This window comes from Paroedura picta, chromosome 11 (assembly GCF_049243985.1).
Source record: "Paroedura picta isolate Pp20150507F chromosome 11, Ppicta_v3.0, whole genome shotgun sequence".
NCBI classification, from domain to species: Eukaryota; Metazoa; Chordata; class Lepidosauria; order Squamata; family Gekkonidae; genus Paroedura; species Paroedura picta.
Window position 1 is genome coordinate 35868906 of NC_135379.1, and position 19450 is coordinate 35888355.

The 19450-nt window shown below is 40.0% G+C and overlaps 1 protein-coding gene across 8 annotated transcripts in view; it reads right to left on the reverse strand.

Annotated features, from left to right (window-relative positions):
• Positions 1–1103: 1103 nt before the first annotated feature.
• Positions 1104–19450, reverse strand: part of NEK10 (NIMA related kinase 10) — a 94579-nt gene continuing 76232 nt past the window's right edge. For 4 of the 8 annotated variants that reach the window (XM_077302899.1, XM_077302902.1, XM_077302898.1 and 1 more), the window contains 5 exons: positions 10703–10832; positions 6032–6148; positions 3260–3312; positions 3112–3167; positions 1104–1998 (listed from right to left, as the gene is read on the reverse strand). In XM_077302899.1, coding sequence (XP_077159014.1) covers positions 1950–1998; positions 3112–3167; positions 3260–3312; positions 6032–6148; positions 10703–10832 — 405 coding nt within the window. In that variant the 3' untranslated portion in view covers positions 1104–1949. The remainder of the gene's footprint in view (positions 1999–3111; positions 3168–3259; positions 3313–6031; positions 6149–10702; positions 10833–19450) is intronic. The other 4 variants (XM_077302905.1, XM_077302901.1, XM_077302900.1 and 1 more) reach the window with 2 other exon arrangements.

Below are 19450 nucleotides of genomic sequence, written 5' to 3' on the forward strand. Positions count from 1 at the left end.
TATTTACACATAAAGGTTCCTAATGTCCCTGAGGTATAAAGCAGGAGGACAAAGCAGAGTTTTGTGGAACTCATGGTATGTCACATAGCTTACACAGAGATGAAAGAACAAACCATGTAATATAAGACAGAATGAATCAAAGCCATTTCTCTGTCAGTTTCACCGGAGTTGAAGGAATTTTCCTCAAGGAATGTGTATTCACACAGAGGCAGGTATGCAACAGGAAGCCCTGTGTACAAGAACATCCACCAGTATGTTTTTTGTTCCCATAGGAAGTGCCCTGATCATTGTTCTTTAGCTCAACTGTCTGCTATCTATAAACTGTCTCATATTTTAGGCAGGTGCTCAGATCCACAGGTGTAGGCCATGGTCAATAAATATAAAAGGGAGAAGCGAACACATTAAATATCAATCTGGAGACCTGGCCAATTGTTGTTCCTGGCAGCTGCCCCCACAGCATTTGAGGATGGCTTCTTCCATTCAGATTTTAAATGCAGATAACACCACTGAACAATAGTATACCTTGGGTTCCTTCATAAAATATGAAGTTCTAAAGTAGTTTGCCAATAAAGATGTCTGACTTGGCACCCTGGCAGTGCTACTGTCTAGATTTCAAATGGTTCTAGATTTCAAATGGTTCATGCAGTTGAGACAGACAGCAATGAGTCATGCTAGGTCCTTAAAGTGTGAATATTTCCTATTTGCTCAGCAATCTTCGTTTCTGCCTGAAGTAATCTGCACAGTTTATTGTGAAATTAAACTCTGCGGTACTAATGAGCTGTCTGGTATTTTAGTTGTATTCACACTGCAGAAACAGTGTTTGTGTATATACTTTCCAGCCCGTCCCCTTTACGTGTCCAAAAACTCATATGGGTTGGACTCAAAACTACATAAGCAACCATAAGCAACCATAAGCAACCAGCAAGGTAAGCATATTAAAAAAACAATTGAATCTGGAACTATTCTATCAAATTCGTTAGGATTCTCTATAAAGGATATGGTAAAGAACCCTATATATATTTATACTCATTGGAGCTGATATTTCTGAACAGATGGCTACAGAGGGAAAAAGTCATAGCGGCAATAAATCAAGAGACTATACATTTCTGTTTTTGTATTGTCCAGACACGTTTATATTTTTCCAAAGTGCATTAAGTGCTACAAACAGTTATATGTAGATATTTATTCCCTTCTGTAGCTGGGAGTGTACACATATAACTCTGCATACATATGTACACATCAGAAGTTTCATGTATACATACAGACACTTCACCATTCATCCGTTTACAGATTCTATACATGTTCTAAATTTCAGTTCTGACATTTAACGATTATTCTTAGATGCTGTGCAAGTTGTAAATACTGTCTAATACCCCATACCTGCAATAGAAACCCAAAATATCCCAAAGGACGCCATATAACTAAGGTAACTAAATTTGAATAGCCTGTTCTTCAAATGAGTTCCTGGCGATTTTTAATTCTGATATAGCAAAGGCACTGCTTTCCCTTTGGGACCCTCCAATTTTCTTCTTTATAAAAGATAAACATTCTTATTATAAAAGATAAAACCTCTGATAGAAGCAAATCTATAAACCAAAAAATATATTTCCAGCAATCCTGAGTATTTAACGATCCATGTCACCATTATATAAAACAGCAACAGTTCCTTGGGGAGTACTGGCTTGTATGCTTAATGTATGAACCAGGAAGAGTTTTGCACACTCAGTATCCTCCTGCCAGACAAAGGGCAAAGAACTCCTGCTGAAGTTGCATAATGCAGTGGCACTGCTTGGAGGACTCTTTGAAACTTACCTCACATTTCTCAATGCTCCCCCCTCCTTTGCTTTAAGCAGAGTACATCCCTTTGGCAATGAGATAATAAAAACCTGAAGTCAAGCCAGTTAAGATCTCATTAGAAAATATGCCACTCTAGTCAAAATTTCAGATGCTCATCTTCTGGACGGATAATTTCTTGTCCCCCATGGATAGTACGGATGCCTAAAAAGATTTAAAAGTGGTGTTTTATGGAATGAGAAATTCTGTAGCAATTCCAGGCACAGAATAAGACTTGATCTTTATGCTATCAAACAGATAGTGATGATGGTGATACTAGCAGAGATGGGGGGCAGGGAGGACTGGTGAAAATTGGAAAAATGTCATCCTATGGGCTTTGGGTTGTTTACACATTTGGAACTGGCAGGCGAGAATTCTAGTTCCAAATGTGTAAACAACCCAAAGCCCATAGGATGATAAGAATAATAAGCAACACGAAACTCTATGGAAACCCAAGGAAGGTGGTACTTATGAGATGCTTTGTCCTTTGTCCAGCAGACATGAAAGTCTGCTGTTAGTGCTTTACACAAATGTGTAAATCTGATTGGGGCAAATGTTTGATTTTTGTATGAAATGGTAACTTGGATGCCTGTCCTTTATATCTTCTTTTAATCACCAGAGTAGAATTTCACTTAGACCAATCAAATAGAGCATATCCTATCTCTCCTATAAATGTCCAGTCATCTTAGAGGAAAGACTGAATCAAGGACATACAAGGGGGGGAGACAGGGAGAACAGCCAATGAATGATATATAGGTTGTTGGGCGTCTCCCCCATAAGACTGAAGGCTTCTTCTCAACTATTTATAAATTTTACACACACACAACCTCGCTTTCTTATGCTAGATCTCTTTATAGTCATGCCTGACATTCAAAACTAGACTAGTTCTCAGCTAGAGTAGTTCTCAGTTCTGTCATATCCCCCCTCCCCCATTCATGTTTGTTTTCCAAGGGCCTTCTGTAACAAACCCAGGCAATCAACATAAATATGATGGAGGTGCCTTTCATTTTAGAAGTGCTTCTGCTGGAGGAGGGAATATATCTTGAGCATAAATTGCTGCTAAGGATGTACTGTTCCATTAGAATGCAGCAGCTGTGGCTATCAAAACTATTGGCAGAAACACGCAACATCACTTTTATTCAGCACATGCCTACTTATCATAAAAACCATGCATTAAATTAGAACAGAAATAGAAAGCCATCGTTACAAAGCAGAATATAAAGTTGGATTTAATGAGCATGCCATCATTTAGCCTTCTGACATGAAACTCAGATTTACCTGTTTGAGGTGAAATTGTAATACCCGCATTCTTCCAGAACCTCTTCAATTATAGTCTAGAAAAAGAAAGGATGTCAAGTTTCAGTAGCTAATCAAAAGGAACTTACATGCATTAACAAAACTGGTGAGAACAATGTTAACATCTGACCTGCATTTGTTCATATGTTATTCCTTCATCCAGATCAAAAGCACCAGGAAGCCCTATGAGTAAATTATATAAGGGTAATTTATATCAGGATAATGCTGGATAACTAAACATCCCTGTTTCACAAACCAAATCACTCTAGCTGATTTTTCTTAGAAGGTGGGGTTCTAAAAAGAAATACTATATCAGTATTCATTGGGGCTACATCTAACAGATATCCCTTGACCACCCAGCTATACTTCACTACTGGTTTTTGATAAGGGTGCATTAATTAATATTACTAACCACTGAGGAAGACCCAGTAGGGTTGAAACGTGTTTGGTCTGTTCATGTGCAGTTAGATGTGTATAATTTTTATATAGTTTTTACTTTGTTTTTAACCTAATATTGTTGCACTTTAATAAATAATTGTTAAAATTTTATATTGTTTTATAGCTCAACTTTTCAATTCTTAAGGATGTTGATTCCGCCATCTGTGGGATTGTTAGCATGGTTGTGACTATTGGGATTTTAACTTGGATGGTATTTTACTGGAATTGTATTGTTATATTGTATTCTGTTTTGTCTTGTTGTAAGCCGCCTCGAGTCAAGTTTGTTGGGAGAGGCGGATAGAAGCCTCTTGTGGCACAGGGTGGTAAGGCAGCCGACATGCTGTCTGAAGCTCTGACCATGAAGCTGGGAGTTCAATCCCAGCAGCCGGCTCAAGGTTGACTCAGCCTTCCATCCTTCCAAGGTTGGTAAAATGAATACCCAGCTTGCTAGGGGGTAAGGGAAGGGAATGGCAAACCACCCTGTACTGAGTCTGCCAAGAAAACGCTAGAGGGTGTCACCCCAAGGGTCAGATGCTTGCACAGGGGATACCTTTACCTTTACCTATATAGAGAGAGCCAGTTTGGTGTAGTGGTTAGGAGTGTGGACTTCTAATCTGGCATGCCAGGTTCGATTCTGTGCTCCCCCACATGCAACCAGCTGGGTGACCTTGGGCTCACCACGGCACTGATAAAACTGTTCTGATCGGGCAGTGATATCAGGGCTCTCTCAGCCTCACCCACCCCACAGGGTGTCTGTTGTGGGGAGAGGAAAGGGAAGGCGACTGTAAGCCGCTTTGAGCCTCCTTCGGGTAGGGAAAAGCGGCATATAAGCACCAACTCTTCTTCTTCTTCTTCTTCACAGCTGCTGCCATGATCTCTGATCCCTCACTGCCTCCCTCAGCCATGCTATATTCTGGCCGGTGTCCATTGTGACCTCTGTTGGCCTGGTTTCCTTTTTCCACTGACCAATCCTAGCATAATTGCTTTCGCTCTTCTAGGTGCCACAGACCTCGTTCCCTCAGCCGGGCCCATCCCTGGGGTGGGTGAGCTGGGAGGTTTGTTTTGTAAGCCGCTTTGAGCCTCCTTCGGGTAGGGAAAAGCGGCATATAAGAACCAACTGTTCTTCTTCTATATAAAGACTGGACAAAGTGACCTTGCAGCTTGCCAGAGCCTTATGTGCTCTGTGTAGAAAAAAAAGAACTCCGTGTGCCCTGGTCAGAAGGTGGAAGAGAAGTCTGGGCTTGGGATCACATGCCAGCTCTCAGAGAAGTCAAAAGTCAGAAAGAATGTGACTGGTTTTTATTTTAATATATACAAATGCGGGACATGAACCGAGTTGATAAAAATGTAGTAAGTAAATAAGAAAATCTTCTCTATTAAAACAGTATTTCGAATGACATAGTATCGAAATCCACAAAATATATGGTCTCTTCAATACCAGTTCTATTAAGATTATTTATATATCAGTTTAAGTGGGTACATAATATAAGAATTAACCTCCTCCTTGCTAGTCCTTCTCATCTAATAATTCTGAATGCTGTTGTTAAAATAACATCTCTGTTTTTTGAGGAGATTCTGTAATCCTATTTGTTAAGGCTTTATATTGCTAAGAGCTTACTCTATATTTCCCACTAAATGCTCTTGCCTATATATCATCTTTTATTACCCTCACAAGTGTAGCAACTCTCTAAGACTGTTTTTGCACCGAGGTTTCATGCCAGGCTGCAGACTAGAGTTTTAGCTATGGCAGGTTGCCCCACCTCTTCCTGCACCCACACAGGAGAGCATTTGGCCCGGTGCACCTCATCCGCCCCCGATTTGTACTCCTGCATGAGAGCTGGGGCAGTGAAGTTCCCAGTGCATAAACGGTCTAAGTTTCTTGGCTTTTCTTGTCTATTTCTCTGTCGTTTTTTGCTCTGCTAAAATATCTGAGTAACCTTCTTTTCTCTCCAAAGTGAGCTTCATCTCATTAAATAAGCCTCCCTGCACCCTATTTAAGCTTGTTACTCCTTCTTCAATCTCAGTTTGATGCTGATATTGTTTGATTAGCTTAACATCATACTCCTAAAACACTTTACAATAGAGACAGAAAAACAAAGTGGATAAATTCTAGAACATTCTTCACATTTTTCTCCCATCAATCTAGTATAAGGTAAACCCCTCCCCACCAATTTGTAATTATCATTATGGGAGCACTTGGTTCAACCATGGTTAACATACACAAATGCCATCTCACCAGGTAGTTAGAATCACCACATGGGACAGATTTAAGGGGCAGCTATGATTCTCTGTTTCCATCCCATAGGAGCATAAATGGATGAACAGTGCTGTCTCAGGGCTCATTACACTGCTGTTGCTACATTGTGACAATAGTAATAATATACAGTACTTTGTCTTTACTGGACTTTTCAAATGTCAACAGCATACGCCAATCAAAAGCCACGGGTTTTTTTGCTGAACTTACCTGATCTGTCATCTGGGACAAATATGTTTCCACCTGAGGAGTGAAGCAGTAAGTGGCAATCTGCTGTGAAAAAGTTAGGCTCAATCAGCTCTGGAGAACCCTGAAGTAGCTGGAAAAGTCAAACATGAATATAAACTTCACTCCTTTCCCCTAAAAGTATGACTGTAGATAGCTAGTGATTTAGGGAACTCTTGAAACTCTTCAGAAGCTAGTTATACCAAGACTGATAACTTACTGAGATTGAACAAGCACAATTGAATTTAAAGTGTCCCCAGAAGATGCAAACTAATTCTGCACACTCCTCATTACAATAATTTGCATTCTTTGCAAGAATGACCAGTACTTCTCTAATTGTATGTAGAGCCACTTGAGATCACAAGGGGTATACATACATGGCATGCAAACCTCCATGGAAGGAGAAACCCCTGAAGCAGGAAGCATAAGATACATTCTACTATGCCGATGCTGGATGAATGCACCAATTCACAGATCCTTGTACTCAGGAGCCCATTGTATGCATGCAACTGAGCATAAGATTCTAACAGAAAAAACAGATTACTGGTGCTAAATTGGGCTCTAGAAACTAGAAAGTAAGGAAATAGCTCAAAAAATCTAAGAGCCAGTAAGTGCAAAACTGATGGCAGCCCTTTTGTCTACAGTCCTTTTAATTTTGGAATTGTAATCCTAAATAAACATATAACTTGGGCATTAACAAAGGCAAAATAAACTGTAGGATTGCATTCTTAAAAGCACTGTGAGTTCCAAGCAAGGAAGGAGGAAATTACATCAAGAACCCCCCAGAGACAACAGTTGGAGCAAAACAAGTCACAGCTTTATTGATTGTAGCATTTAGAGCATTTGGAAAAGCAAAGGGCAAGATCCAAGAATCAAGTGACCTAAATGTCAGTCGATGATCCATATACCAGACTACATTCTGGGAAAAGCCAGGAGAGACAAGAAGGTGGTCTCACAAAGTCACAAGCCACCTGGGAGTAGAACCAGGCAACCACCGCTGGGCATGCTACTAAATGGCTTGACCCCCAAGAGGGGTTCCCTCCTCAGGGAGGCAGGCACATAGGTGCAGACTCCCCCAAAACAGATCATGCCCAGTGCCTAGACAACCACAAAGATGTGACAGAAAATAACATATGAATATAAAACACAAATATTTTTGAGAGGGAATATCTGAAGGGACAAGAGGCCAATTCTTTTAAGTAAGCAGGGTTTTAAGTAAGCTAGGGGTATGGGCTAAGCAGCTTAAATTCTAAGCCCAGCCCACCCCCAGCTAATCAGTCAGGGGTACAGAAGAGCCAGTGACTGGCTAGCAGCTGAACAGACTGCCCTAGATGCCTGAAGGCACACAACTACAGTGATCCAGCTGCAGGCTACCATGGCAGCCATGTGGCCTTGTTCCTCACTAGGGAGCCCCTAAACTCAGCAGCTACAAAGCAGCCACCGGTAAGTCAGTGACTATGGATTATTTTTTAAAGTTCTAGTCTACTTGTTCATGACAGCTTACAAAACAGTCAGCAAAATACAATTAAACCCAAATATCACATAAATTTTAATTTTGTAATTGATCAGCATTAGCTGCATGGCAGACCACTGAGGCATATCTGCAACAAGCAGATGTCTGGATGCAATGATGAGAAGTTCTTTGCCACCATCACTCCCATAGAGTAGTCTATAAAATTAGCAATTGTCTTTCCACAAGACAGTACCATTATCACATCAGCTATGATAGTCAAAAATCTCATACTGAGATCTCCTCAATTTATGCTCCAATTGTCTGCAACAATGTATTGCCCCCAACTACCACAGCTTCTTTATATACCATGGAACTGTATGGGCTTCCTTATCTGGATGGCACAGATTAAGCCAATCTTGTCAGATCCTGAAAGCTAAGCAGGGCTGGCCAGGGAAGCCCAGGGTCATTATGGTGGCCATATGTCAGCTGGATGGCAATGAATATATGAAATCATGTGGTCTTAATATGTGTTTGACAGGCACTGAAATTCATTGCTCTATGACAAGAGGGGAAGAAAACTAGATCTCCAATAAAATGGATAAACACAGCAAATGGTACTTCTAATGGTAAGTTTCAGAGTCTATATTCAGGCACTGGCCTGATGTTCATGACAGTGGAGTGCTTAGCAGGACCCACTGACATTTGTGCAATTTCAGCCATTTTGATCCCTCCAGGGTGCTCAATCCTTTTGAAGTTGCTTTAAAAAGTGACAACTGTCAGAGCAGTTGAAATAAGGGAGAAATTTCTAATCCTCAAAGTGACAGGTACTCATCCAAGCACTAGCTGGCCTCAGTCTGGTGAACAGGTTTCAGTAAATTTAAATTGGGAGAAGGCTTTCATATTATACGCTATCAACTTCAATTTACAGTTCTAAGCTAAAGCCAGTATTGTCATTTTTTGTTACAGAATTAAAATTTCAAAACTGTATTTTGAGCTGGATTGAGTGTTACTTTTTTGGGGGGGGGGGACGGAAGGGGGAGGAATTTAACCCATTCAGGAAAGGAAAGTGATGGAGGTGTACCTGTTCTGTGTTACAGATCACTTTCCTCTGAGAAACCTCTTTTCTAATTGGCCCGCATAGTACAATTTCTAAGTTGTTTCCATTAATTTTAAAACCAAATGCTTCTAAACAAGAACAGGGTGAATAATTAAAACAATGCCTGGAATAGTCATGTTGTTTATGCATGTGGGGTGGATCATGATTTAAAAGGATGGGTGATTTATGATGATTGCTCCCTCCCATGATATTGCTCCAGCTGCCCCCTTATTGCTGCTTATGGTGACTCCCATGTGCTGGCAGAAGCAGGGGCATTTCAGGCTTTAACAGGAGGAGGTAGGTGGGAAAGTCATATGCCTGCACACAGAAGTCCTTCCACATGCAGATGCCTTAGACAGGATCCAACCCAGCGGATCAATGCACACCAACAAGTAGCTAAGCCATTTGATCCCCCTTTTAAGGGCAAAACAAGTGGCTTTCTCAATTACTTCGGTGCCACCAATAACCTTCACTGAAATGGAACATACATTTAAATATGAAACTATCATGCCTCAAATGGCCTATCATTTCCTCATAGCAGATATGAGGAATTCTAATGAATTTTCCCAATAAGTTATTTTCAAGTGGTTGCAAGAGAAAACACTGTTCTGGGACAGTGTATTCAAGGCAGATTTTTTTTAAGCAGATGAGATCTTTCACAAAGCTCAAAAAGGTTCTACAGAGCTATGCCAAGATTATCTAGCATCAAAATGCATTTGCATTCTCGTCAGTTGAAGAAAGGAGTTCATGCTTAGAAGTCAAAGCTTTCCACCTTTCAAATCCTGACTAGATTTCCTTTTTCATTGCCACTCTTCCTTGTTCCTCAGCAAGGTCATCTATTGTTACCCACAACAGAGAGAGATCTGCTTCTATGAATGCTAAGATGAGGGGGGGCATAATTATTTCAAGAACAATCAGATAAGCATTAATTTTCTTCTAAAATAATTTACAGCATAAAACATTACAATGGAAAAGTACAGGTTCAATGGGTTGGATCCAATGAACTGAGAGAGGAAAACAGGATGGATCTAGCCATTTGGGGTTGCCAGCTAGCCAGCCGCCGCGGCAGCATTGAGGTTGCGGCAAAGAAAACATTGAGAACCGCTGACCTAACCCATCCTTCAGCATCCTAAGGGCCCTGGCAGCTTTAAGATGCTCCTGAACACACATGGTAAGGCTGTGGCTTGGCAGAAATTGCTTCTCTCTCCTTTTGGGAGGGTAAAGGGATGCCAGAGCTTGCATAAGAACAAAGAAGAGCAGTTTCTGCTTTCCCTCCTACCCCTCCTGCTGAATCCCAGTCTCTTCCCAAACTCAGGAACAGCTTCTTCATTCATAGGAAAAGAAAAGGCTTCAGAAGTACAGGGGAGGAGTTTGGTTTCACTGAGTAATTCCATTTGCAGTATATTGGGACCATTCTACTCTGTAAAACTCTGAAAATTCAGTGCTCATTTTGTTTTCAAATCCATACTTTACTGACAGCACTCTTGAAAAGCAAGGCTGACAAGAGTGGCGGTCTATGCCTAAGTAATAAACAAACAAACAAATTAGTAACAGCTGGCTGGCTGTTCTCATAGAATCACAGAGTTGGACGGGATCTCCAGGGACATCTAGTCAATGCACCTAGACAATGCAGGAAATTCATAACTACCTGCCCACCCACAGTGACCCCCATTCCATGCCCAGATGATGCCCCCCCCTCCCATGGCCAGTCTGGCCTGGAGGAAAATCACCTCCTCACCCCAAAGTAGCGATCAGCATTTCCCTGGGCACGTAAGAAATGGCCACTTATGCAATTCTCAGTTATGGGATACAAATTACATTTCCTTTGTATCCCATAACTGAGGAAAGAAACAACCAACCCATAAACATTATTATAGTTCTACTCACTCGCCCTTAGAAATAACGGCACATACTCAAATTTAGGCAAAAATCATATTAAAAACAATTCTCTTCAAGGCTTTGGGAAAGGTGCTACCCAGATCTACATGAGTAAAACAGTAGAACATTTAAACATCTTACTTGATCTCTAAAAATACTGCCCCAGATCCCCTGTAAACAAGTGGCCCTCATTTAAAATAACAGACAAAATAATGACCTGCCTGAAAAGGATCGTCAGAATACTGCACCTTTTTAATTTCAGACTTCAAGTTACACGGATTGCTCTGTTGACTGAAGAGGGATTTCTTGAATCTCTCAATGATTCTTCTTTTCAAGTTGCAATGCAATGTTGGAGGAAGCTATTTGAGGGTGCAGAAACAGTTATCACAGCTCAGTCTGTACTCTTGAGATAGGAAAAAGGTGTTGCAGAAAAATATGAATGCTTCAACTGCTGTTAACCAGCAGAGCAGAGAACAAAGCATGAAATGTGTAACTTTTAGAGAAAGGCAATTCTTCATTTTACTTAAACCATTTCCATATGATCATTATTATTAGGAGGCAGTAACAATATACAATTACTACTTGGGGGAGGGCTGTGGTTCATTGGTAAAGCATATGTTTAGGATGCATAAGGTCCCAGATTCAATACCCAGCATTTCCATAAAAAGGACTAAGTTATAGAGGATGTGGAGGATCTCTACGTGAGAACCTGGAAAGCTGCTGCCAGTTTCGAATAGACAATACTGACCATGATGGACCAATGGTCTGATTCAGTATAAGGCAGCTTCATATGTACTCTTACACTAAGAACTTGTATAACAGGTTGCCCTAATTATAGCACATATATTTTATCCTGGAACAAATCTAGAAGGGGGTGTTGGAGTGCTCACACAGCAGATGAAATTCAAAAATAAACACTAGAGAGACAGTGTGGTAGAGCGGTTAATGTCTGACCGGCATCTGAGTTTCAAGTAGAGCCTCTGTACAACCTGAATCATAATTCAAAGAATCTTGCTTGAATTTGATAGTCCCAAGTGTCTCACACTACTGCTCCATAAGAGTGCTTCTTCCTTCAAAAGGGATTTTCCCAGTCCGTGTTTTTGAAAACACAATTTGAAAACCTTTATTGCTGAAGCAGCATACCAATCCTTTGATGGATTTGGGCAGACCTTCTGAAGAACACTTAACAGATGCTCTCCAGCAGGATTTGATACAGTGGACTGATCTACCCATTCAAACCAGATTGGATCCAGTACATTTTGAGCCTGAAAACACAATAGACTAAGACCTATTGAATCATAGAAACATTGAGTTGTGACTTCCTGGGTCATCTAGTCTAACCCCCCCCCCCACACACACACACAATGCAGGACACTCACAACACTGTCATTCATCCACTGTAACCTGTCATCCCTTTGAGCCTTCACAGAATCAGCCTCTCCATCAAATGGCTATCCAGAGTCTGTTTAAAAGTTTCCAAAGATGGAGAACCCACCATCTCCCGAGGAAGCCTGTTCCACTGAGAAACTCCTACTCTGGTCCTCTACCTACAGAGCAAAGAAAGATCACCACCAGATTGAAACATCTAAGGCTTAAGCTTTTGAGCACTACACAAGGCTCAGAAGAAGACCCTCTGCAAAACAATGTACTGTCAGTGAGTACATCTAGGTCAACTCAACTGCTGATCCCTACCCCAGTTTTAACAAGTTGTGGGAAGCAAAATGACCCCACTATTGCTCTGCAAAACATTAAAACATACTAGAGAGGAACGCACTATGCTTGCACCATTGTGTAATAATGGATGTGCATTCCTGGATCTGGAAGGAAATCTGAATAAGATCACAAACAAGTCTTGGCAATTAAAGTTTCTATTCTGGAACCTCAGGGATGGAAGAATAAGTTCTGACACTGGGTTTTTAAAAAGTTTTTTCAAGATCATGCCATTATTTTCCTGCAGGAAACATGAATTCAGGGACAGGATTATCCCTCTATTCAGGGCTACTAGTCTTCTCAGTCCTTCTAACCAAGATACACACAAAGGGATGGGGGTGTGCAGGTCTGGTTACCTTTGTGTCAGTTGATTTAAATGTTGATGTTCTAATCAGAAAACAGTCAGTGCAATAATGTCCAGGTTCTATTCATTAAGAAACTTTCCCTCAGAAGCTTAATGTATATTAATGTGTATATTCTACCTAATAGTAGTAAGAGTGAAGAAGAAGATCTCTGGGACTCCCTGGTTGATACCACAGAATCCTTGCTTCTTTACAAAAATCTGGGAGACCTATGTTTCAGTCCCCACTCTGCCATGGAAACTCTCTGAATGACCTTGGGCTAGTCATACACTCATCCTAACCCAGCAAACAGGGTTGCTGGGAAGATAAAATGAAGAAAAGGAGAATGACATAAGCCACTTTGGCTCTTGTAGCAAGGAAGGATTTTTGTTTGACTGCGGAAACCGAAAGGCTTTTAAACTTCTCACTGTTTTTGCCAGTAACAGCACTCAAACTTTTATAATAAGCACAGAGAGTCTTCCCTTTTTTAAACTGCTTCTGACAGGAAAAGCACCCTGCCTATCTTCAAAATACCTAAACTCCCTAATGGATTCCCTCCCTCACAAACAGATCTCTTAGCCCTTCTTCCTATCAAAATACAACCCTCAATTCTTGTCAGTGTGCCAGCAGTTAAACTGCCTAACTACTTCTTTTCAACATTCCAAACCACCCTTTCAAATTGATTAGCTGAGTCTTCTGCATGGGGGAACTCGAAACTGTCTTTCACAGCTCCCCTTTGGGGAGGAAGCAGGGGTATAAGTAAAAAAAAAATTAAAACCCTCATGCTTTTATTTTACTATATTTTTACTCCTTCCTCCAAGGAGCTCAAAGAAACATACTTAAGCCCACAGACATCTTACTGCAGATTTTCAGAGCAGTGAGCCTTTAATCTTGATTTCAGATTCTGTGCCTGCCTTACACATCATTCTTTTTCCTCTGTAGCTGATGATAAAAACAAACCAAACAAACAAACAAACCAAAACTTTTCTAAATTAGGTTGGAATGTCACTTGTGATGTGTGGAAGATGGTTTTTATTCAACTGCCCAGCAAGCACCTTCCATTTAAATCCTCCTGAACCCCTTTTGTGCATGCATGTTAGCATTGGTTCACTGAATGAAAAGAAACAGAAAGGAGGTAGGCAAGGGGGGAAAGGATTGAAATCGACAAGACTTTTTTTGAAACTGACATGCAGCTGTGAAATCACTTTCCATACTGTTGAGCACTAGGGAATTCTCTGCTATATTATTAGCCAGTGTGAAAAATGGGAGTCTCAGAATATGGTGAAACATGTTGAATGTACCGAATGTATGCCCCAACACAACTGCATAGTCAGGCTAATTTCCAGCCATCCCTTGCAAATTGGAGTGATTTTTCTCTTTGTGATTCTCTAATTTAATCCTGCACACTGGTTGTGATCTTGGCTGTTTTTAAAAACTTGTCCTGTGCTGATTGCACTCTGTCCACCAAAAAAGTGATTCTTAATGTCAGCAGTTTTCAGAAGGTCCACATGACTCAATTGCTATTTTAATATTAAGCTTCCAGATACTGCCAAATACCCCCAAACTTTGTTTTTGAAACTTTTGCTTCCTATCCCAATCTTTCTCTCTCTCATTACATATGTCAATTTAATTCCATGCTGATGACTGTGCATGCAGCACTGAAATCCTCCCCCTTTGGACTGGGCATGCCGTCATCTCCCTCCTCTCTCCAGTCCCCCTTTCAAATCAATACCAGCTAAATCAAAACCTCACACAGCTCCTTGTAAAGTTCTAATTTTTTACATTTAGCAATCCAACACTAGTGATAGTCTCAAATTGCTGGTTCATTCCACTTGTCGTCGTCCCTTAATTAAAACAAGGGGGAAATGGAGTTCGTACACCAATGAAGGGGAAAATAGCAAAGTTGCAGAGTGGGTGGGCAAATCTTGATGTGGGTGGGGGAGTGGCAAAAGAGTGTGAGGGGGAATCTGAGGGAATCTGTATGCTTTTGAATTACTTTTGCTTGGAAGTGAAACAAGGAGAAAATCAACGCAATAGCACTCTCAGAAAACCTGGGGAAACAGCAACAGAAACTGAACTGAACACTGAAGGGAGGAAAAGCAATACAGAATGAGAAAGAAAACTCAATGGACATGCATGGTGAATGTGAGGGAAAATACCCATGCATAATAGGCCATAGATTTCCTCTTCTGAGGTAGGCTAGGTTGACAGAATGCCTGGACCAAAATAAATCAAATGAGCCTTTCCCTAGTCCAATATTCTACACACTATGCCACATTGGATGTCTGATGAATGGTAAGCATTCTTGTGAGCCAAGTGTGGTATACCAGAGATGTTAGGATTTACTTTGGCTGTTTAATTTAAAAATAACTAAAAAATAAATCTTTATTTTCCTATCTCATGTTATCCATAAGTCTCAGAGTGGGTTCCATCAAGTATAAAACAATATTAAAATCATACTTTAAAAATAATTCAGTCTAACCCAACTGCCAACTAAGTAATATTAAATTTTATAGGGGTTATTCTAATTTTGGTGATGAATTTCACTTAGTTGTAATAGATTTTTCTCATCAATAGTTGCTAGCCAATTAGATGTTATAAATTACATTTTTAATATTCTAATTTTGGTGATGAATTTCACCTAGTTGTAATAGATTTATCTTCTCTTCAAGAGTTGCTAACCAATTAGATGTTATAAGTTACATTTTTAATATATTTTTGTTTATTTTTGTATTTATATACCACCCGCCCCGAAGGCCATACTTGCATACAAATTACAGAGATGCCCAATAATAAACATCTTTGTGCATAACATTTTAGAGAGGGGCAGTCTTACATTCAGGGCTATCTTCCTTGAGAGTAAATATGGTCACTATCTGTCTCACTTAATCTCTTGTTTACTCACCATTTTCTTAAGTGTTACACTATGAAGATTAAGTTTTCAACCTCTATTTATTTTATTTACTTATCCCACCATTCTCTCCAATGAGGACCCAAAGTTCTCCTCTCCTCTGTTTTATCCTCACAACAACCCTGTGACATGGATTGGGCATTCCTTCTCTCTAAAAAGACCAGTCACTTCTGTTGGCTGCCCCTTATTCCTGGAATCTGCCCTAGCACAAGCATGGTGCCATCTCAGCCTCTTGTTTCAGACCTCTCCTCAAAACTCTAAGGTCCTGTAAAGCCTTAGCTTCATCTTTTAGCCTCCTCCCCACCCTACACTCATAGAACAGTATTTCCCCTGAGACTTCAGCAGCCAGCCCTCTACACTGCCTAACTTTGGACTGTGATTTGATTTTTTTTTTTTTGTGCTGTTATGTTACCATATAAAGCAACGCATGCAGTTTGGGTGCTATATCAGGAATTTAAGAAGCTGCAGGCTTATTTCATAAATGATGAAAAATAACTGCAGGTTTTTAAAAGCTTAATTGGGACACAACTTTTACAGAAACAGTCTCTATGAATTCCAAAAATAGAGATTGCTTCAGTAGTCTTCTGCTTCAGCAAAGGAATATGAAGGAAGAGTAAAGTCACATGCTTCAACATTAAGCTGTTTTTGCTCTTAGCTATTTTAAAGAGATTAATTTGGTATTTGTTTGTTTGTTTGTTTAATGTCTAGTCCTCCACTCCTGCAAAGCAGCTTGCGGAAGGAAACAAAGCATTAATTAGGTCAGCAGTCTCAGCTATTAAGCCTTTCTAGGCAGGACATTATGGTGATTGATAAACATGAATTTATATCAATTTGGGTAACATTTCAGGAGAAATGCTTTTTGAGATTCGTGTGTTACGTGGCATCAAACACATGTTCCACCATAACAGAAGGGTTGAGGAGGATGGCAACATAGATCCCTATCGTACAATTACCCTATCATACAATTACTACAACTGTCACATGCGTGTTTTTATGTGTACATATACCAACCCTATCCCCTAATACTTTTACACTGGATCCATATACAACTGTTCTTATTTCTTAGTTTTTATCCATTCATGATTGATTTTATATGTGTAATCTTATGTTTTCTACTGGTTGGTCTATGACCGTAAATGAAAGTTGACTTGACTATGTGTAGATATGAAGTATTTTTGGATACACTGAACAGCCTAACATGTGAAGTAACCTTAGCAGTACAATCCTAGACTTAGTTACACCCTTCTCTTTGAAGTCAACTGGCTCAGAAGAATGTATCTGTGGTTCCAATCAGAACTTTTAATAAGCACTAGACAACATTCAGTCAGGCTCTGGCCTTCAACACCAAAATTAAACCTAATTTTTGTTAGGGTTTAACTATGAAAAAGTCTGAATAAATGAATGTGATCTTCAGCAGTTGAAAAAAAGTTACTACTGAAATAGCTGCAGGGAGTTCCGCATATCAGAAATTATTTTACTAATTTTCTAGATCCTTGCTATAGTCCTGTTCACAGTTCTTCTACCCCACATTTTTATCTTCACAACAGAAACATTAGACTGATTGACCCAAAGTCAAGTAGCAATCTGAATGGAAGAGCAGGGATCTTCCTGTCCTAGGTTGATGTTAACCAATATAGCCCATGGCTTACTGGAAAAGACCACTCCCCCCCAAAAGTGAGTGCTGACCACATCTCAACTGCCCACTTACAGTATTTGACTAGGATCTCACATTGCTGGATTTTGGCTGGATGGGATGATAACTCGTTTGTCAATCTCTTGTGACATTTGGCAAGCAGATGTTGAACATCTGAAGATGCAATATGGGTGGGAAATAAGCTGCCTGAACATACTATGGGGGCCCTTGGTCACAAAGAACAGTTGTCTTAGGGCCAGTCACCTGGAAAAGAAATTGAGCAAAGCCCTCTGTGCTATTCGCTTTTCGTTCTTGCTTCAGTTTCCAGAGGCTCAGATGTCAGATGAGTGGAAATAAGGTAAGGGGTTTACATAATTGTTTTTAAAAAGCTTACATGATTTCCCCCCTCAGATCCGAATGAAGCCTGTTGCCATGGCAACTGAATGGGGAAAAGATGCTGGTAGCCAAGATCTAACAATGAGAACTCTCCCCTTATGAACTTCAGCTTCTGCTTGATAGAGACGATCTGCAACTGATAGCTTTAAATAAATATCCTACATGTCTAAAAGTGTCCCATCATATCAGCAGAGACTACAGAAAGGAAGCGAAGCATGTAATAACTCAGGGGACTGGTCAGTAAGCTTCAATACTTCTCTGTTAGTATTTTAAAGCCAGGTAAGAATGAAAGTGAGAAAGACTTCCTTATGCCTACTTAATTCTATGGGTTTATAGATAGGACCACAAAAGGTAGCTCTCTGGCAGATAATATCCAGGAATCCCCTGCCCAAATATAAACTGCCACCTAAAATATCAGGTCACATGAGCAGGAAGTTTAAGAAATCCAAGTGTATTTCACATGGTTTCTCATTGTGGATAATGTTTCAGTACATGTGGTAAATGTGCAATTTGAGATTACCATCAGAGAAACATTTGCAGATGCTTTTGCTTTTAAAAAAATGTTTTCTTTTTCCTCTTCACAACACCACACTAACTGATCACAAGCACACATTTAAACCTCCTCCCAGTAACACATTTTAGCTCCTTTCTCCCCTGCCCCTGGGCCCCTGTCCAAGGCATAAGCAACTTAAATGCTAATGGGGCACAAGGGAAATCTTTATCCCCTAGCTTACTTGCCTTCTTCCTGAAAATGCCAGCAATCTGTATCCAAGGCACATATGATTACTGATAATATTCAAGTGAGTAAAAGATCTGGTGATCTATCTACAGCATCAGTGGGTTCAACAGTCTGGGCAACAGAAAACTTACCACCTGCTTTACAGCAGGGGCTGCAACCTCTCTTTTCTATCAGAATAAGTAAGAAACAGGGAGGCATGCTATTTTCTATAGCACTTTTCTATCCTGTGGAGAGAATCTGCAATTCCATATGGAAAATCAAACAGCTGAAAAAGTGCAACCATTATGAATTGTCACTGCAGATTTCAAAGGGAAAGGCAGCATGGCATAGTCTGATCTTGTCAGATCTTAGAAGTGAAGTAGGGTCAGTCCTTGGATGGACTTCTGCTGCTCACTTGCCTTGAAAGCACTTTACTAGGGTGACCATAAATCCATTGTAACTCGACTGCACTTATGTAATGTAGATTTCAAAGGCTCTTTGAACAATGGACTTCCATAGAACATAACTTTGGTTCTTTCTTCCCATTTTGCAGAGCAGAGGACAGGCACTGTGTCTGTCTTTCTGAGTTACTCCAGCTCTACTGAGAAGAAGCAGAAGTTAAGGTTTTAAAACAGCATCATTTGCGAATTTGCTGTTCCTCTCTGACCAGCCATATTCAGTTAATTACTTATTTATTTTATATTTTAGTTTCTAGACCGCCTCTCCCCACAAGCAGGCTTGGGTGGTTTGCAACATATTTAATGAATTAATATGAACATATTCAATAAATACTGGCTATAGTAAAAATAACATTTTAAAATTTTCTTTGGTCCATATGAAGTGCTAGACATAGTTAGTCCCAAGAGCAGTACTAGCTCTTTAAAATGGAAGAGGTTAATAATGTCAGAAAAACCTACAATCATTTTTTAATTCTTATTTTTAAATTTGAACAGGTTTTCTAAGCAAACAGAATTCTCCCTTGACAAAAGTACCTCTTACCAGATGCTAACTTGGAAACTGAATGTTAATGGGGTGTTTCATAAAACATTAATTCATAATGAGTAATTTTCAACAATTGTGAAATGAACAACTCATCGGTAGCAGTAAACACCTACTGGTCTAAACTATTTCATGGAATGACAAATATCTATATTAATTTCATACAGAGCAAAACTGTATACAGGAAGAAATTCTGGTTTAGAGGAGAGTTGACTTGGAAACTTGGTACAAAAAAACTGTACATGTTGGGAAGAAGAGGAAACAGATTT